Source organism: Pyrgilauda ruficollis, unplaced genomic scaffold (assembly GCF_017590135.1).
Source record: "Pyrgilauda ruficollis isolate IOZ18807 unplaced genomic scaffold, ASM1759013v1 scaffold10, whole genome shotgun sequence".
NCBI lineage: Eukaryota > Metazoa > Chordata > Aves > Passeriformes > Passeridae > Pyrgilauda > Pyrgilauda ruficollis.
In genome coordinates, this window is record NW_024508101.1 from 16,594,350 (window position 1) to 16,608,513 (window position 14,164).

At 43.2% G+C, this 14,164-nt stretch overlaps 1 protein-coding gene across 3 annotated transcripts in view; it reads left to right on the forward strand.

Moving 5' to 3' along the window:
* The window catches only part of RAD54L2 (RAD54 like 2), a 68,797-nt gene that overhangs the window by 23,575 nt on the left and 31,058 nt on the right, over positions 1–14,164 (forward strand). The window contains exon 1 of one of the 3 annotated variants that reach the window (XM_041465750.1): positions 11,766–12,391. The exons of the other annotated variants lie outside the window; for them this stretch is intronic. Coding sequence (XP_041321684.1) covers positions 12,358–12,391 — 34 coding nt within the window. The 5' untranslated portion in view covers positions 11,766–12,357. Of the gene's footprint in view, positions 1–11,765; positions 12,392–14,164 lie in introns of those variants that run through there. 3 annotated transcript variants of the gene reach the window in all.

Here is a 14,164-nt window from a genome sequence, read left to right on the forward strand (position 1 = left end):
TTCTGGGTGCTTAGATGTATACTTATTATCCTCTGTGGAGGTGTCCAGTCTGCTTTTCCTGATATCTCCTTACAGCTACACACTGCCTCCAAAATGTCATTTGGCATCTGTATCACCTTAGATCTAATACAAACCAATCTCCTGCTCTTTAGCCTATGAAATATAACCAACTTCAGAATTAAGAGGTTCATTTTATTTTGCCCATCTGATGTTTGTAGTCCTGTCGCTTTGTAGACTAACCTCATTCATAAATATCATATTTGGAACAGACAGTTTTATTCATAAGAAGGGATGCTGTGCTCTAGTGTTTATATTATTAAGCTTTTAAAAAGCTTAATTTTAATAATTTCAGTTAAAACTTTGTTCTCCCTATTCCCAGCTGTGCTGTTCTCCTCCCCTCTTGGTATTGTGCTTGTTCTGATCCCACTGGGGGTCCTGGGGGGATCTTTCTCTTGAGGATGGGCTCATGCATATTTCTAGCACTACAGGCTTTAGATGATTATTAATCTTTCAAAGCTATTTCCTTGGAAGGCTGACAGGCTGCATAAACATTTTCTCCAAACGGAAACTGATTACTTGTTTTAAATAATAGTGATTATATCAATTACAAAAATAACATTTTTACAGTTTGCTTGCAGACTAGTGGCTTTGTTTAGGATTTCCATGTATTGATGGTGGCTCAAGTAACTTAAGAACTTTCCAGTGTTAATGTAATGTTATCCACACTTGATGATGGTCGATCATTTAATCTCAGACTTAGCAGTGACTTGTGTTTTGCATATTTAACCTGTTTTTGTCTTTCTGATACATGTTGTATGTGGAGTTAATCCTTGTGTGTAGTTTCAGTTTCATAGTCTTCTAGAAGTTCTTTTTATATTCTGATGCTTTAGTGCTATCTTCAGTTTTGGCACATTTTTCTCATTTCTGCTCAGTTTTGTTTCCATTTAGTACAGGCTGTCCTACAGGTGGTCTAGAGTTAGTTTGTACTTGTGTGGTACAGGCTTTCAGTATCGAAGAACGCAGCTCTTCAGCCTTTTCCCCCTGCCCTCAAGGAATTAAAAGAGCCTGAAAATCTCATTTTCTGAATATTTCTCAGTAAGTGAAAGCTAATAACCACATGGCTTACATCCTTTATCCATTTCTTCAGTGGTGGCCAGTTAATGAACCTGAGCATCATGTGTAGGAAATCTCCAGCTTTAGTCTTCTATTTTTTCTAGAATGCTCCTTCCAGAACATACCTATTCTGACACTTACAGCCCCTTCCCTGGCTGCCAGACTGCGCACCCATCCCAGCAGCACGCTTCAGTCCTAGCCAGAGGCTGCCAGTGCTTTTCCAGCCTTGTCATCCCTGCCCACTTCATCTGTTTTCTCATCACTTGTGGGTTGCAGCACCTGTTTTATCATGTTTGATTTTGCGATAGCAATGCGTGACTGCTAGAAACTTTTTTTGTTAACTCCCTGAATCGTTTTCACTAGAAATGTCATGTACTGATTACTGTAGAGATAAAGGGCTGTTTCAAGTTCTGCACTTTTTCTCTGATCCTGGTTGTTGCTCAGGGCTGTGTAGGACTCCATAGGAATAAAAGCTAATTTGAGCAAAGAGGAAACAAATCTCCAATATGGATTTTACAGATCATTTCAAATGCGTGGACCGTTTATACTTCAGAGCTTTCCCAAGGAAAGCTGTTGAGTGTTTGAATGAATCCCACTGTACTGTTCTGTTTTTCCACTTTGGGAATGTCTCTGGATTATTCTGACTGATATCTCTGGAATTCATTATCTCTTTTTCATATGTGCTGCTGTAATTCTGCTATTAATAGTGATGGCAAGTTGCTTGTTTTCTTACCTCTGAGTATATGGGTTAAACACTTTCTTAAAGTGCAGTTTGGGGTAGAAGTGGTTGTTCAGTTCTCTGAAAGATGTCTTAATGAGCACAAGCATTCAGACCCTGTCCTCCAAGGGTCCTAGTTGTGTTTGCATTACAGGGTGCATGGTACAGCAGACAGGGGTTGGAATCAGTGCTTTTAGGGTATACTAGTGAACAATTTTCCAGTACTACAGTAGTGCTGCTGTTCTTATTGTACAAAGATACCAGGCAACACCAACTAATAGCATATTAGGTGATACTGTTGTGGTAAGACTCCATGGAATTGGCCTTGTCTCCTGCCCTGTGTTCTGCACTTTTCCTCCTTTCCTATCCCTTCTTTCTTTCCCCATGTTCCAGGGCTGGGAATGTGCGAGCTCTGTGGCATCTCTGTTTGACTGCTGGAGAACTGGAGGAGCTCCCTCTTCCCAGCTCAGACTCATACTGTTCCTCCTACTCCCTGGCAAAATGCTGGAGCAAGCCAAGACTGGTTTGTGTGGGTTTTTGTGGACATAAGGACTCTTAAAGAGGAGTGAATGAGAAGCACAGTTGGTTGGTGGTACAGAATAGCAGGTCCAGGAGAAGAGGACACATGGGTGTAGTGATGTTTTGCACTGTGGCTCCTTGGTAGGGTGAGTGCATCAGGAAATTTCAGAACATCTGAGAGATTGGCGCATGAGGTGAGTGGGAAGAGAGACCCTTTTCCTCACCCTAGCCTCTTAAAACTGCTCACCCTCCTTATGACATTTGATAGCTCAAACAGAGCCACCTTTCCTTTCTGCAGCACGAGCCACAATGTATTTCAGTAACTGCTTTTGGCTTGAACTTGAGCTGCCACTTGGTACTCACAGTTTTGAACTTCCCTCCTTGATACCAAGGCAGGAGCTCTTGACTTCAGATGGCACCCACTGCTGATCCAAGCTTGAAAAGATCTCTGCTTACCTTGAGCCCTCATTAGAGGAAAGTCTGTTCATTTAAAAGGGTCCTGCTTGACCAGCTTTTCCTGTGACTTTCATTTGGTTGATGAGGGAAAAAATGTTGGCATGAAATTATAGCAAGTATGGATTTTGTTTAATATGGTGTTCCTCTGTGGCTCTTTGTGGGTCATCATTATAGGGTGCAATTACATGGAAAGGGAAATCAATTTCTAGCTGCCTGGGCAAATTCTTTGTCTAATCTAATAGGAAAAATGAGTAGTTAACAGCATACTTATTAGAAAGTTCATTAGCACCTGGAGTTATTAAAGCTGAAATTATTTTGGAAATCTGTTTTTAAAATCATGTGGAAGTGTGGGTTAATATTTCTTTGAATGATATATGAATGCATCCTGAAGGTACAGAGATCTGCTGCTCGTTTTGGAGATGATGTTATTCATGTGCTTCCCACCCCAAAGCATTCTGTCTTTTCTTCTCCCCAACAAAGTGCTGGAACAAAACAAAACTGGGGTGTGTGGGAGTCCCCAGCTGGATGTGTGTGGTTGGGAACAGAGCAACTTTCTGTCCTTGCAGGGGAAGAGAGGAAAGTCTTTGGTATAAATCTGTTCATTTTGTAGGCTCCTCCTCCTCAAATATGTGAGTTTTTGCTTTTTGACTGTGGTTATTCTTATAAATTAGGTCATGTTATACTTACCTGTATGAAACTGAGAGAGAGAAAGAGCATGGAGAGAGTCTCCTATCTTCCTGCATGGTATTATATATAATTTTATATCCAGATTTAGAAAGGCCCATCCCACTGGAGATAAAAAGGAGAAGAAAAAATAAAGTGCTGTTAGAAAGTAATTTCCCTACACTTTTTACCTGAAATGCATGATCATGCTTGTGTTGGTAAATAAAAATTTGTTCCAACATCCTGGAACATTTTGCCTTCTACTTTTGACCAGACTGCACAGCATTTTCTTTTAGGAAACACTGGTTTTAAGTTGTCCTTCCTATCTGCTAGAAAATTTAATTTATTCCTTAAGAAGAGGAGGAGCAATTAGGTACTTACTGCTTTAATCTCTCCACTCCTTTTAGAAAGCAGCCTTTCACAGCTGTGTCTCCAGGTGGCCCCAAGGGCAGATGGGCATCCCAAGGTCAAGGCAGCCTCAGAGAACAGAGCTGCTCTTTGAGGAGCCCTGCTTCCATCTGCTGCAGTGTGTGGCACAGTGGCCTTGGTTGCTGCATGCTTCCTGCCTCTGGTGACTTGTGCTTTGATCTCCTGTCCTTGTTCAGCTGGAGGCAGGTGCTGGGGCTAAGGAAAGGCACAAGCCCCTCAGAGTAAGCTTGGAGTGGAGAGTGGGGTCTTTTTGTTGTTTGAAAGTGGATGAGTTGGAGCAAAAGGTATGGAAAGAAACAGACATCAGGACTTTTCTAAGCCCAGAAGAGCACTGAAGACAATCATGAGGGAGGCTTTAACTGTAAACTCCTCTGTGTTCTGTATGTACCTATGCCAGAGTGGTGAGTCCCCATAAGTTATAATCCTGCACTTTAATCTACTAGTGAATGTTTGCAGTGCACAAGGTGAATTTCTTGGGAAAAGAGAAGAGTGGTGATTGACATAATCTCACTTTTTCCTTCTTGATGGACTTCCCTATATAGATTCTTTTGTTTTGGTTACTTGTGGCTGGATGCAGCTCCCTCTAGAGCCCACCAGTACTATTTCCAAGGAAGCTGGAAGGGCATGTCCTGGGGGAAAGAAGCCTCTGCCCAAGTCTAGGTTTGTTGCTTATGCAGTGACTCTGGTCTTAGTAAAGAGCCAGATCTGAACTTTGATGTACCACTGTGCACTTTGATGTTCCTTACAAGCCAGGCAGGTTTTCATGCTTGTAGTAACTTTATGTAGACTGTCTTCCAAGCCAGTAATTGCCTGCAAAGAGGATGGCTTGTGGTGTATCATGAGGTACAAAAGCAATCACTACCTGTAAGAGAATTTACTTGTCAACTAATATCCTGCCTATTGACATGTGATTAAACTTAATAAAATTGTTGTAGAAAACTGCACTGCATTAGAAAATGATCCTTATGAATCATAGTGTTTAATGTACTTTGTCATATAGGTGCAGAGTGTGGGGCTCAGCCTCAGATGGTTTGGGTAGCTCCCTAAACGTGCATCCAGTTGCAGATAGCGGATGCATTTCTCAGGTGATGTACTATAGGGGATTTTGTTGTTCTCTCAGTTCCTGAAAGTGATAAGAGCTTTGTGTCTGTTCAGCATACATTCTCTGTGTCCACAAACCTTATGTTCGAGACCTGTGTTGGTTTCCTAAGATCCAAAAAATTAGAAGCTGGCTGGCTTCTATGTTTCCACAATCCAGCTGAATAAAATACAAAAGATGCAGTTAGTATCAAAGCTAGAAGGAGATGGGATGGTAGCATTGACAGTTTTAGCAGACCTAGTTACTGGGTAATACTGAAGGGTTACATTGAAGTCGCAGAGGAGGTTTGCCTCTCATTTAGGCAAAAGCCCCGCTGGGAATTTTACTTCCTTAGAGAAGGCTGCAGATTTTACCTGTTGTTTTTATCCTGGCAGTTTCCTGGGGGCACAGTGTGTGTGTCAGAGCAAAATGTTGTTTGTGTGTGCAATCTGAGGGGCTTGCTCCTGCCCAGCCAGCGAGGGTCCCTGTCCCCACCCCAGCACGTTGTGCAGACCCTGTGGCACCCAACTTCTCGAACTGGATTTACTGGACTCACTAAGTGGTGATGTTAAAGAAAAATCCTCTTGAGTGCTTTGTTGGGAGCTGCCAGTGCTGGATGCTTTGTTGTCTCCCCTCCTGCCGATTCCGAAGCTGCAGATTGCCTGGCCGGGCATTCTGTTGCGTTGGGGCAGTTTCGGTGGAGGTGCCTTGCCTATAGGCTGTTTGCCAGTAAAGCAGGGAGGAATGGGGAGGAGTGGTGCCTGAGCTCCGGGGGCTTTACTGCCTGATTCCGGCACTCTAACTAACCCCGTGAACTGGGTTATTCTCAGCAGGGTGAGGTGTGGCCTGGGGGCTGCTGTGGGAAGGAAGGATGAGCTCCTGAGGAGTGCTGTCCCCCAGCCCCCTGCGCGAGGGATTACGGACTGCCGATGTCGCGGGTCGGTCTCTGAGCCTTTGGCCGGCTGCCCGCTCTGTCCGAACTCGGGGACTCTTCCCGGTCTCCTCGGCTTATCCCGAGCAGGGGGAAGCTCCGAAGGAAAGCGTCGGTGACTCCCCTGCCCGCCTCCCAGGCTCTCTCACAGCGGCTTCCTTTTTGAGAGGGTGGCACAAAGTCTGGCATAGTCTGAGTGTTATATAACCTGGAGTAATGACTAGCTTTACTTCTTTAAAAGGAGGTGATGACGCCAGAGCTCTGCTTCCTTCAGAGCCGCCAATTGGGCGCAGGGACTGGCAGATCTCGTGAAATGATGTGGTGTTATAACCAGCTACGCTTCTCCCCCCTCTTTTCTCCCTCCTTCCCTTTGATCTCTTGCGTATGATGGAATACAAAATAGAAATCTTTCTATGCAGTTCAGGAGCAGCCCACGTCCATGGCTTTGCATTTTCTATATATATGTATATGGAGTTTCTCAAATGTTTTTTTGCCTCTATTTTATCTCTTCTTTTAAAGCTGCCACAAATGTGAGATTAGTATGAAGGTGTGGGGAGGAGGGTCAGCAGTTATTATCTGAACAACGAATTGCTCCAGTTTGTCTTCCTGCTTTTCTGATAAGCTTTGCAGGATATAGAGGTTGTGCTTTATTGGTCAAAAACTTGCATTTTTCTTGTCATAATGCCAGAGAATCTCTAACAAAGGACAGTCCCACTTGCTCCTGTGTCCTGTTTGGTGCCTTTTCCCCCCACGCACGTTTCTGATTGTCAGCTTTGTACCACACCTCACCATTGCTAATGGGTACTGTATTCTTTCAGCTGCAACTGCTGTAACGGTGATGAAATCATATGGAAACTAATTAGCAAATTTGTAATGTGGTATTTTCCCTCTTGAACAGGTAAGGAGTGGCAAAGTCACTTTGCCAAGTTCACCTGATGAGTGTGAAGAAGCCAAAGTGAAAATCCTCTGGTTTACATTTTAGGCAGCACCCCTTTTATGTTCAAATGTACTGGGTTAAACACTTGTTTGATTTTCATCTGAGTTTAAAACCATGCAAGGGCTCCTTAATTTAATTTCCCCCTAATTTATATGGTATTGTGCTGGTTTTAATGACTGGTTAAATAAAATGTGCATGTAGCTATATATTATACAAGTGTAATATTAAATAATAAACATGTAGAAGGAGTTGAGGAACTGTTTTAATTAAATTAGACGTGTTCTTCAGATTTTAAAACACAATATCACATCACATTTATTTCCTTTGTCTTTTTAACTTCTTTCTTAGGCTTTAAAGAAACTGCAACACTGAACTTTTAGAAGTGTCTGCTTCATTGATTGGGTCAAAGTATTTTTTTTATTAACAGTATTCTGTACTGCAGATGTTTAAAATGTCTTGTTCACATTTTCTTCAATATGCAGTTCACTGACTCAGCCTCAAAAAAATTCTAAGTAGGAGTCAGAGGACTTTATTTTCACTTGCAAATATGCAAATAGGAATGAGACAGGAGAAAGATACAAGATAAAATCTTTTTGGGCTAGGTGAACAGAAACTTCTAGTTTAAATCTCTGTCAAAACAAATTTTGCAATTAAAACATCTGCAGATAATCTTCATCTATGTAAAATATTTAAATACTTGAACTGTTAGGAGCAATTTAAAAGTGGTACTTTTGTGTACTTAGCTTGTGATTTATGTCAAATTTGCACATAGTTGAAAATGAATGGAATGAAATTAAAATTGTACCAAAAACCTCTTCAGTGGTGCACAAATACGTTGTGTCATCTACAGCAGCAGAGAAGTGTAGCAAGTTACAGAAATGAGGAATCAGTTTCTTGAATGTAATTTGGATTGTAACTGAATGGATTTAATTTTGATTAGAATGATGATAAATATCCATGGTATAAATTCTTCGATTTTAAATCCTTACATCTTGTCTAGTAATGGCTCATTTTCTTTGGTACATTTAAACAACCTTTGAAAGCCTTGGAATCTCAAGCAGTGTGTTTTGCCACAGTGCCAATGTGAAAGGCATTTGCAAGAGGCACTGCATTGTGTCACTTCCTGTATTTTGTGCAATTAGATTTTTGTTACATTATGTACAAATTCCCAACCTGCCCCCACTTATGATTTAGATGAGTTGGGAAAGAAAATACACCAAGATTTATATGAATAAAATAAAATGAGAAAAATCAAATTTTATACCTTATGGTTCAGTCTGAAACTCACTAAAGTCAGTGGAAAAACTCCTCTGGTTTTCCATGGTTGGTTTAGATCTTATCAAAAAGAATTCTTATTTGCAGTGCAGTGTTTGTTTTAAAAGCAAATGATTCTCAAAGCCCAGCAATACTCAGTTGCCAACACAGAGTGTTGTGGAGTCCAAGTGTGAGTCTGTCTGAACCGTTCTGGGTGGATAAACAACACCTTATACTGTGTCCAACTCAAACCTGGGATTCTTGTGTGTTTTCCGTGTTGCTAAAACAACATGGAAACTAGGACAGGGAAAGTGGCCTTAATGATGTGTATGTGCTACTAGCAGGTGCTAATCAAGAGTGAAATGTGGCTGTCAAGCCTAGTTCATGTTCAGTAACCTACAAACAATTTGGGTTAGTAGGCAGCTTCCCTGTGCAGTGGAGGTCAGTGGGGTGTGCAGAAGGAGCTGCTGGATGTGGAGCATGGCTGGGGGAAAGCTGTGGGGTAGGGAAGGGACTGTGCAGCCAGCCTGGAGCAGCTGAGGGTGGGCAAGGAAGGTCTCTTCTGCTTTATTGGGGTAGTGATGAGGATGAACAGCCTGGAGAGAAGGGAACCAGCCCAGCTTGCAGGGACCAGGAGCAGGGTGGCACATCAGAGATCCAGTGCTTCTCCTGATGCTGTCCTTGCTGGGCTTGGATCAGGTCATGGAGCAGTCATGGAGCTGCTCAGCCTGTGGAGCAGGGGTTGAGATGTTCAAGGTGGACAACAGGCATGGGGCTGGGAAAGGAGCTACTCCACCTTGATGGGAATGCATGTGTTGGGACATTTTGTTGAAATTTATTTAGTTTAACTGACTTCAGTTAGGTAATGTTCTTTGCTATACGGAGGAATTAATGTCCTGAAGCACTTTATGGTCAAGTTTCTCGTCTGTATAGACAGGTTTAAGTATGAGTTTTAATGCTTGTGAATTTTCAGTGTTCAGGGATGCTGACATTGCTGCTGGAAACACCTGTCAACCAAATAAAAAACATCTTCTGAAGGACCTTTATCTTAATATTCTATGAAAATACAAACTTCATAGTGTTGCGTGGGGTTTTTTAACAGGTAATCCCCTAAGTTGTTAGCAAGGGAATCTCTCAGGTGACAAAAGATTTTTGAGAAGCCTCTTGTGACGTATAGCACAAGAAGTTTGTACAATTGCAAAGACCTTGTGATTTGAGAGGAGGAACATGAGGTGTGACAGCTGGGTGAGATTTCAGACGCCATAGGGGAGGCAGAACGTTGTTCCTTACTGGTAAGACTGGCTCATGGAAAAGCTATTCAGTAAATGGACTTATCTGTAACGAGATTACCTTCCATGAGGAGATCATTTTATAAACTGACTGTTTCAGGCAGATCTAAATCTTGGTTGTGTGAATATGTATTTATCCTGGCTAACAGTGGTGGCCTCACCAGCACACTGTTGTGAGTAGAAGAGCTAGAAAAATTGTTTCTCCATTTTGCATGCTAAGGTGAAGAAGGAAATTCCCTTTTTATTGCTGTGTTACAGAAGGACAGGTATAGGTTTCTTGTTTCCCCCAGTGTATTGAACTTCCATTTTTCTCATGCTTGACTGCTGTAATATGGATTTGTTGTGGTTTAACCCCAGCTGGCAACTCAGCCCCACACAGCCACTCACTATCCCTTGGTGGGATGGAGGAGAGAGTTGGAAGGGTAAAAGTGACAAAGCTCGTGAGCTGAGATAAAGATAGTTAAACAGCAAAGCAGCATGAGGAATTCATCAACTCCTTCCCATGGCAGGCAAGTGTTCAGCCATCCCCAAGAAAGCAGGGCTCCATCACAGTAACAGTGGCTTGGGAAGACAAACATCCTCACTCTGGATATCCCCCCTCTCCTGCTCCTTTCCCCAGCTCTATATACTGAGCATGACACCATATGGTCTGGGATATCCCTGGGGCCAGTTGGGATCAGCTGTCCCAGCTGTGTCCCCTCCTCACTCCTTGTGCACCCCCAGCTTTCTCACTGGTGGGGCAGTGTCAGAAGTAGAAAAGGCCTTGACTGTGTTAGCTGTGCTCACCAATAGCAAAAACAACTCTATTATCAACACTATTTCCAACATAGATCCAAAGCATAGCCCCATACTAGCTGCTAAGAAAAGAATTAACTCTCTCCCAGCCAAACCCAGCACTGCATGCTTTGCAAATACCCAGTTGTATTTACCCAGTACTTGTTTTTAAATCTTGCTTTCCAGATTCATAAATCTGTTAGGTCAGATGCTGAGGTCATGTTTGCTTATTTATTCCAACCGTACAAAGTCCTTATAAGGCCTGTTACAAGATCCTTGGCTATGCACTTCTTTAATATATTTGTCCCTCTTTTCCCCCTTGATAAACATTGTGTGCCAGCCAGGCTGTTTGAATCTGTGACATAGGTGAAAGGCTGTTCTGTTACTGAGGGTCTTAATCGTAATACAGTTTTTGGGGTTTTTTTTGTGACATTTATATAGCTCTTAACTATGAAAATGCATATTGGGTTTGTTTCAAAATTGTGGTGTACCCTGGAGCACTGAGGGTGTTTTGATGGCAGCAGGCATTCACAGTGCCCTGCTACCCTCTCAAATAAAAGGTCAAATAAAAATGGCTGGAGTCACACAAAGGGGAGCTGGGCTCTGCCCTGGCTGTGCTTGCAGACCTTTAGGTCAGCTTTAGATCAGCTTTTGCTGTTGTGAGTGCAGCTCATTGTCCTGGAGTCCTGCAGGTCTGTGCGAGGGCTGTTCGGACACCGCCTGCTTTGGGTTTCTTGTGCGTGTCCTGGCTTTCCCAGAGCTCCCTCACCAGTTGTTTTGATAAACAGCTGACTTTGTTACATGCACAAATGCTCACTACCAGAGAGCTAATTTCATTGTCTGTCTCTCATCCCAGGTTTGCTGTTTATTACTGGCATTAGATACACCTGTGAAGGGAACTGGGCGTGGAAAAAGTCTCTGCAACACTGAGAAGGTTAGGCAGGATGGCTAGCCTTTAGGGGTTCAACTACAGCTTTAAAGGACTTATTCTGCACTTATTTATTCTCTGTTGTGCCTGTTCTGATGCAGGTGAATGACTGGGACAAAGACTGACTTAAAGTAATCTCTCACTCCACAAATTCTGACAAGTTCTTTCATGAAAACTGAGAAACTTGCAGTGGTCTACAAGCTGCTGATTTAAGCAAGCCAACAGGATGTTCTTTCACCTGTTATTGTGCAAACAGGTTACTAGCTCCTTCAAATTGCTCAAGTTTCAGTCTCAGTTGTCCAGGTTTCTTGCAAATTAGAAGGCATCATGCAAATAGCTCATAAAATCGCAATTGTTTTCAAAGCCAGAGAGGCTGTACTCCTTTCTGCATCTCCTTCCCACACACCACTGAAACTCGGAAGCAGAGTTGCGGTCCTGTGTGTCCCCGCTCTGAATGTCCTGTTGTCTGTTGGGATTCCCCTTGCACGGGGCCCCACCGGAGCCTGAACGGTTATGTAAGGATTTTTATTTTATTCTCAGTCTTGGTCTCTGCCACTAGTTGAACTGGATCACAGGCTGAGTGAATGGGATCTGATCCGTACAGCGTGCAGCTCTGCTGCTCCAGAGGAGAGAGACCTCCCCTGTACACACCCACTCAGCCTCCCTGCTCCTCTCCTCTCTTCTAAAACTCTTTTCCCAGGCATTACTGAGCCTGCTCCCGCTGACAGGGAGCGAGTACTGACGCCAAACCGTCCCGGCAGCACAGCTCCAGGCATCGGTCCCCAGTGGAGCAGCAGCTACCTCGGGCAGGGCTGTGTTGTTTGACTCTCCAAGCAGGGGAGGAGATAGTGACAATTTTTATTTAGGCTGAACACGAGGCATATTTAACTAGTTATATAACGGTGACCCTGGTCCGTCTCGGCTGGGTGCAGGGAGGATATATACGTACTGCTTCTCGTCACACCAGCTGGGTGGATTCAAGCACTAGGAGCTATTTACCAAAGTTATTTTCAGAAACTTTAAGTGCAGGTTTCCCTGCCTGTACCCTGGACTGTTTTATCAGGAGTCTTTTCCCGCCTGCGAACTGAACAGCCAGTGAGAGTGGATTTAGTGCTCGCTGGGCTGTGGGCAGAGATAAGGAGTTGTCAGGAGTCACTGGAAACTTTTGTCCTGAAGACCCTGAGACAAGAATAGCAGAAGAGCTGAGAGTGTGCAGCCACGTTGAACAAGTGTGCAGGCAAAGGGCTCGCCTCGGTGCACTGAGCAGCATGCTACTCTTGGATGAGTCTCAGCAGTTTCCAGGTAGGACACAGGTGGGGGATTTTGTGGGTTGATTTTTCTTTCTTTTTCTCCCTTGTTTTCTTTTCCCTCTTGCTTTCCTGTTACAAGCCATTCATTTTCCCGCCTCTGGGCTGGAGCACCCCACTCAGTGGCTGGTAAAAGGCATCAGGAACCAAGGCTCTTTTGTAGGTCTCAGGTGCTTCTTACCAGGCAGGGGTGGAAGAGGTTGAGATTTCAGAGCCTTACAGTGCCTGTTGGCCTGATGGAGGGGACATGAGAAGGAAGCTCACTCTTCCTTTGTGCCTATAATTCTAAAGTCTTTGGTGATTTGACATTCAGGGTCTGGGTGTTACTGTTTCTGCTGCCGTTGTAATGCTGCAAAAGTTCTTTTTTCTGAGAGAGAAGGCAGTTCTCAAGAGAGATAGCAGTATTGTTTTATATCCACTGTCCTCTCCCCCACCCCCTTCTATTTTGTGTGTATACTTTCCCTGCAACATCCTACTTGATAAGAGTTTCAAGAGCTTCTTTTGTCAGTGAAATATTTGGTGACTTGCTGACCGGGCAACAATCTGAGCACCAGGCAGAGCTGTTGGTGCTTGCTCCAGATCCCCTAATTAGTGCCTAAGAGACTAAAAGCTACTTGGCTGTTTTCCCCCCTATCAAATGGAAGATGCTGGTGAAATCCTAATGGAAGTTCACAGTTTGGGGATAGCTGCTACTTCGTTTGTTTGCTGGTGGGAGGATGTTGTCTGTTGGAGAAAAAACTTTGTTCAGATTTGAGGAACTTTCTAAATTTGTAATTTAACTTCTTACCTTGAGGTGAGGTACTTTGTGATGCCAGGCTTCTTGCACTTTGTTCACGTGGCAAATACCTCCAAAGTCATGCTATGAACCTAACAGATTAATCAAAAATGGTCCCCAGGAGTTCCAGCTCTGGATTCCTGGTTTATTACAGAAGTGCAGTGTGGTTGTCATGAAGAGTTTTTACAGAAATAAGCTATGCAATATTTGTTACCCAGTAGTGGGAAGCGGGGTTCTAGGGAAAAAAAAACCAACCCATCTTATTTCTCTGGTTGTGGTGGCAGGACAAAGAAGCTAATTCTGGGAGAGTGTGAACTGAGAAAAAAAGGAATTACAATAGAAAATGAGTTTGGATAAATGAGGAATCTGGGTGATGATACAAGTGGCTTATGTAACTTAGTCTAGATAATAGGTATAAAAAGAGAAGACAGGGAAGGAAAAATGCTTTTGGAAATGAGACTGTAGGTCATAGATGGAGGGAGAATACAAGGTTAGAGGCCTTTCAGAAATTTTGGTTGGAAAGGTATTTGTACAAAAGTGAGAGAGCAAAAGTGCAAATTAACTCCTCTTTGTACTTGTCAAGTTGTAAAGTCTGGGGCAAAGTTTGTCACAGCCTCTACCAAAGTCTCTAGCAGTAGAAAACTGTCTGTCTTTGAGGAAGCCTTTTTAACTTATATATTGAAGTTTGTTCTGGCTGGTGGATCCAAGAGTGTCTCCATCACACTTCTGCACAACCTGCCTGTCCCAAGAGAGATGATAAACTGCACAAGGTCACTGAGTCCGTGCAGAACTTACACGTCATGTTCTTCCATGGTTTTGTTCTTCAGTCATTGAGCAATGTTTCTTTTCCTCTCTGATTTATCCAGCTTTTCCTCACTCCAGGTGCCTGAACACTTCTTTGGGGTCTTCAAAGTAGCAAGCACCTGTATATGCAGTGCTGTGATACTTCTTTACTTTAAAAATGTTGCTAGAAAGTTAGAGCAGATTTTAATT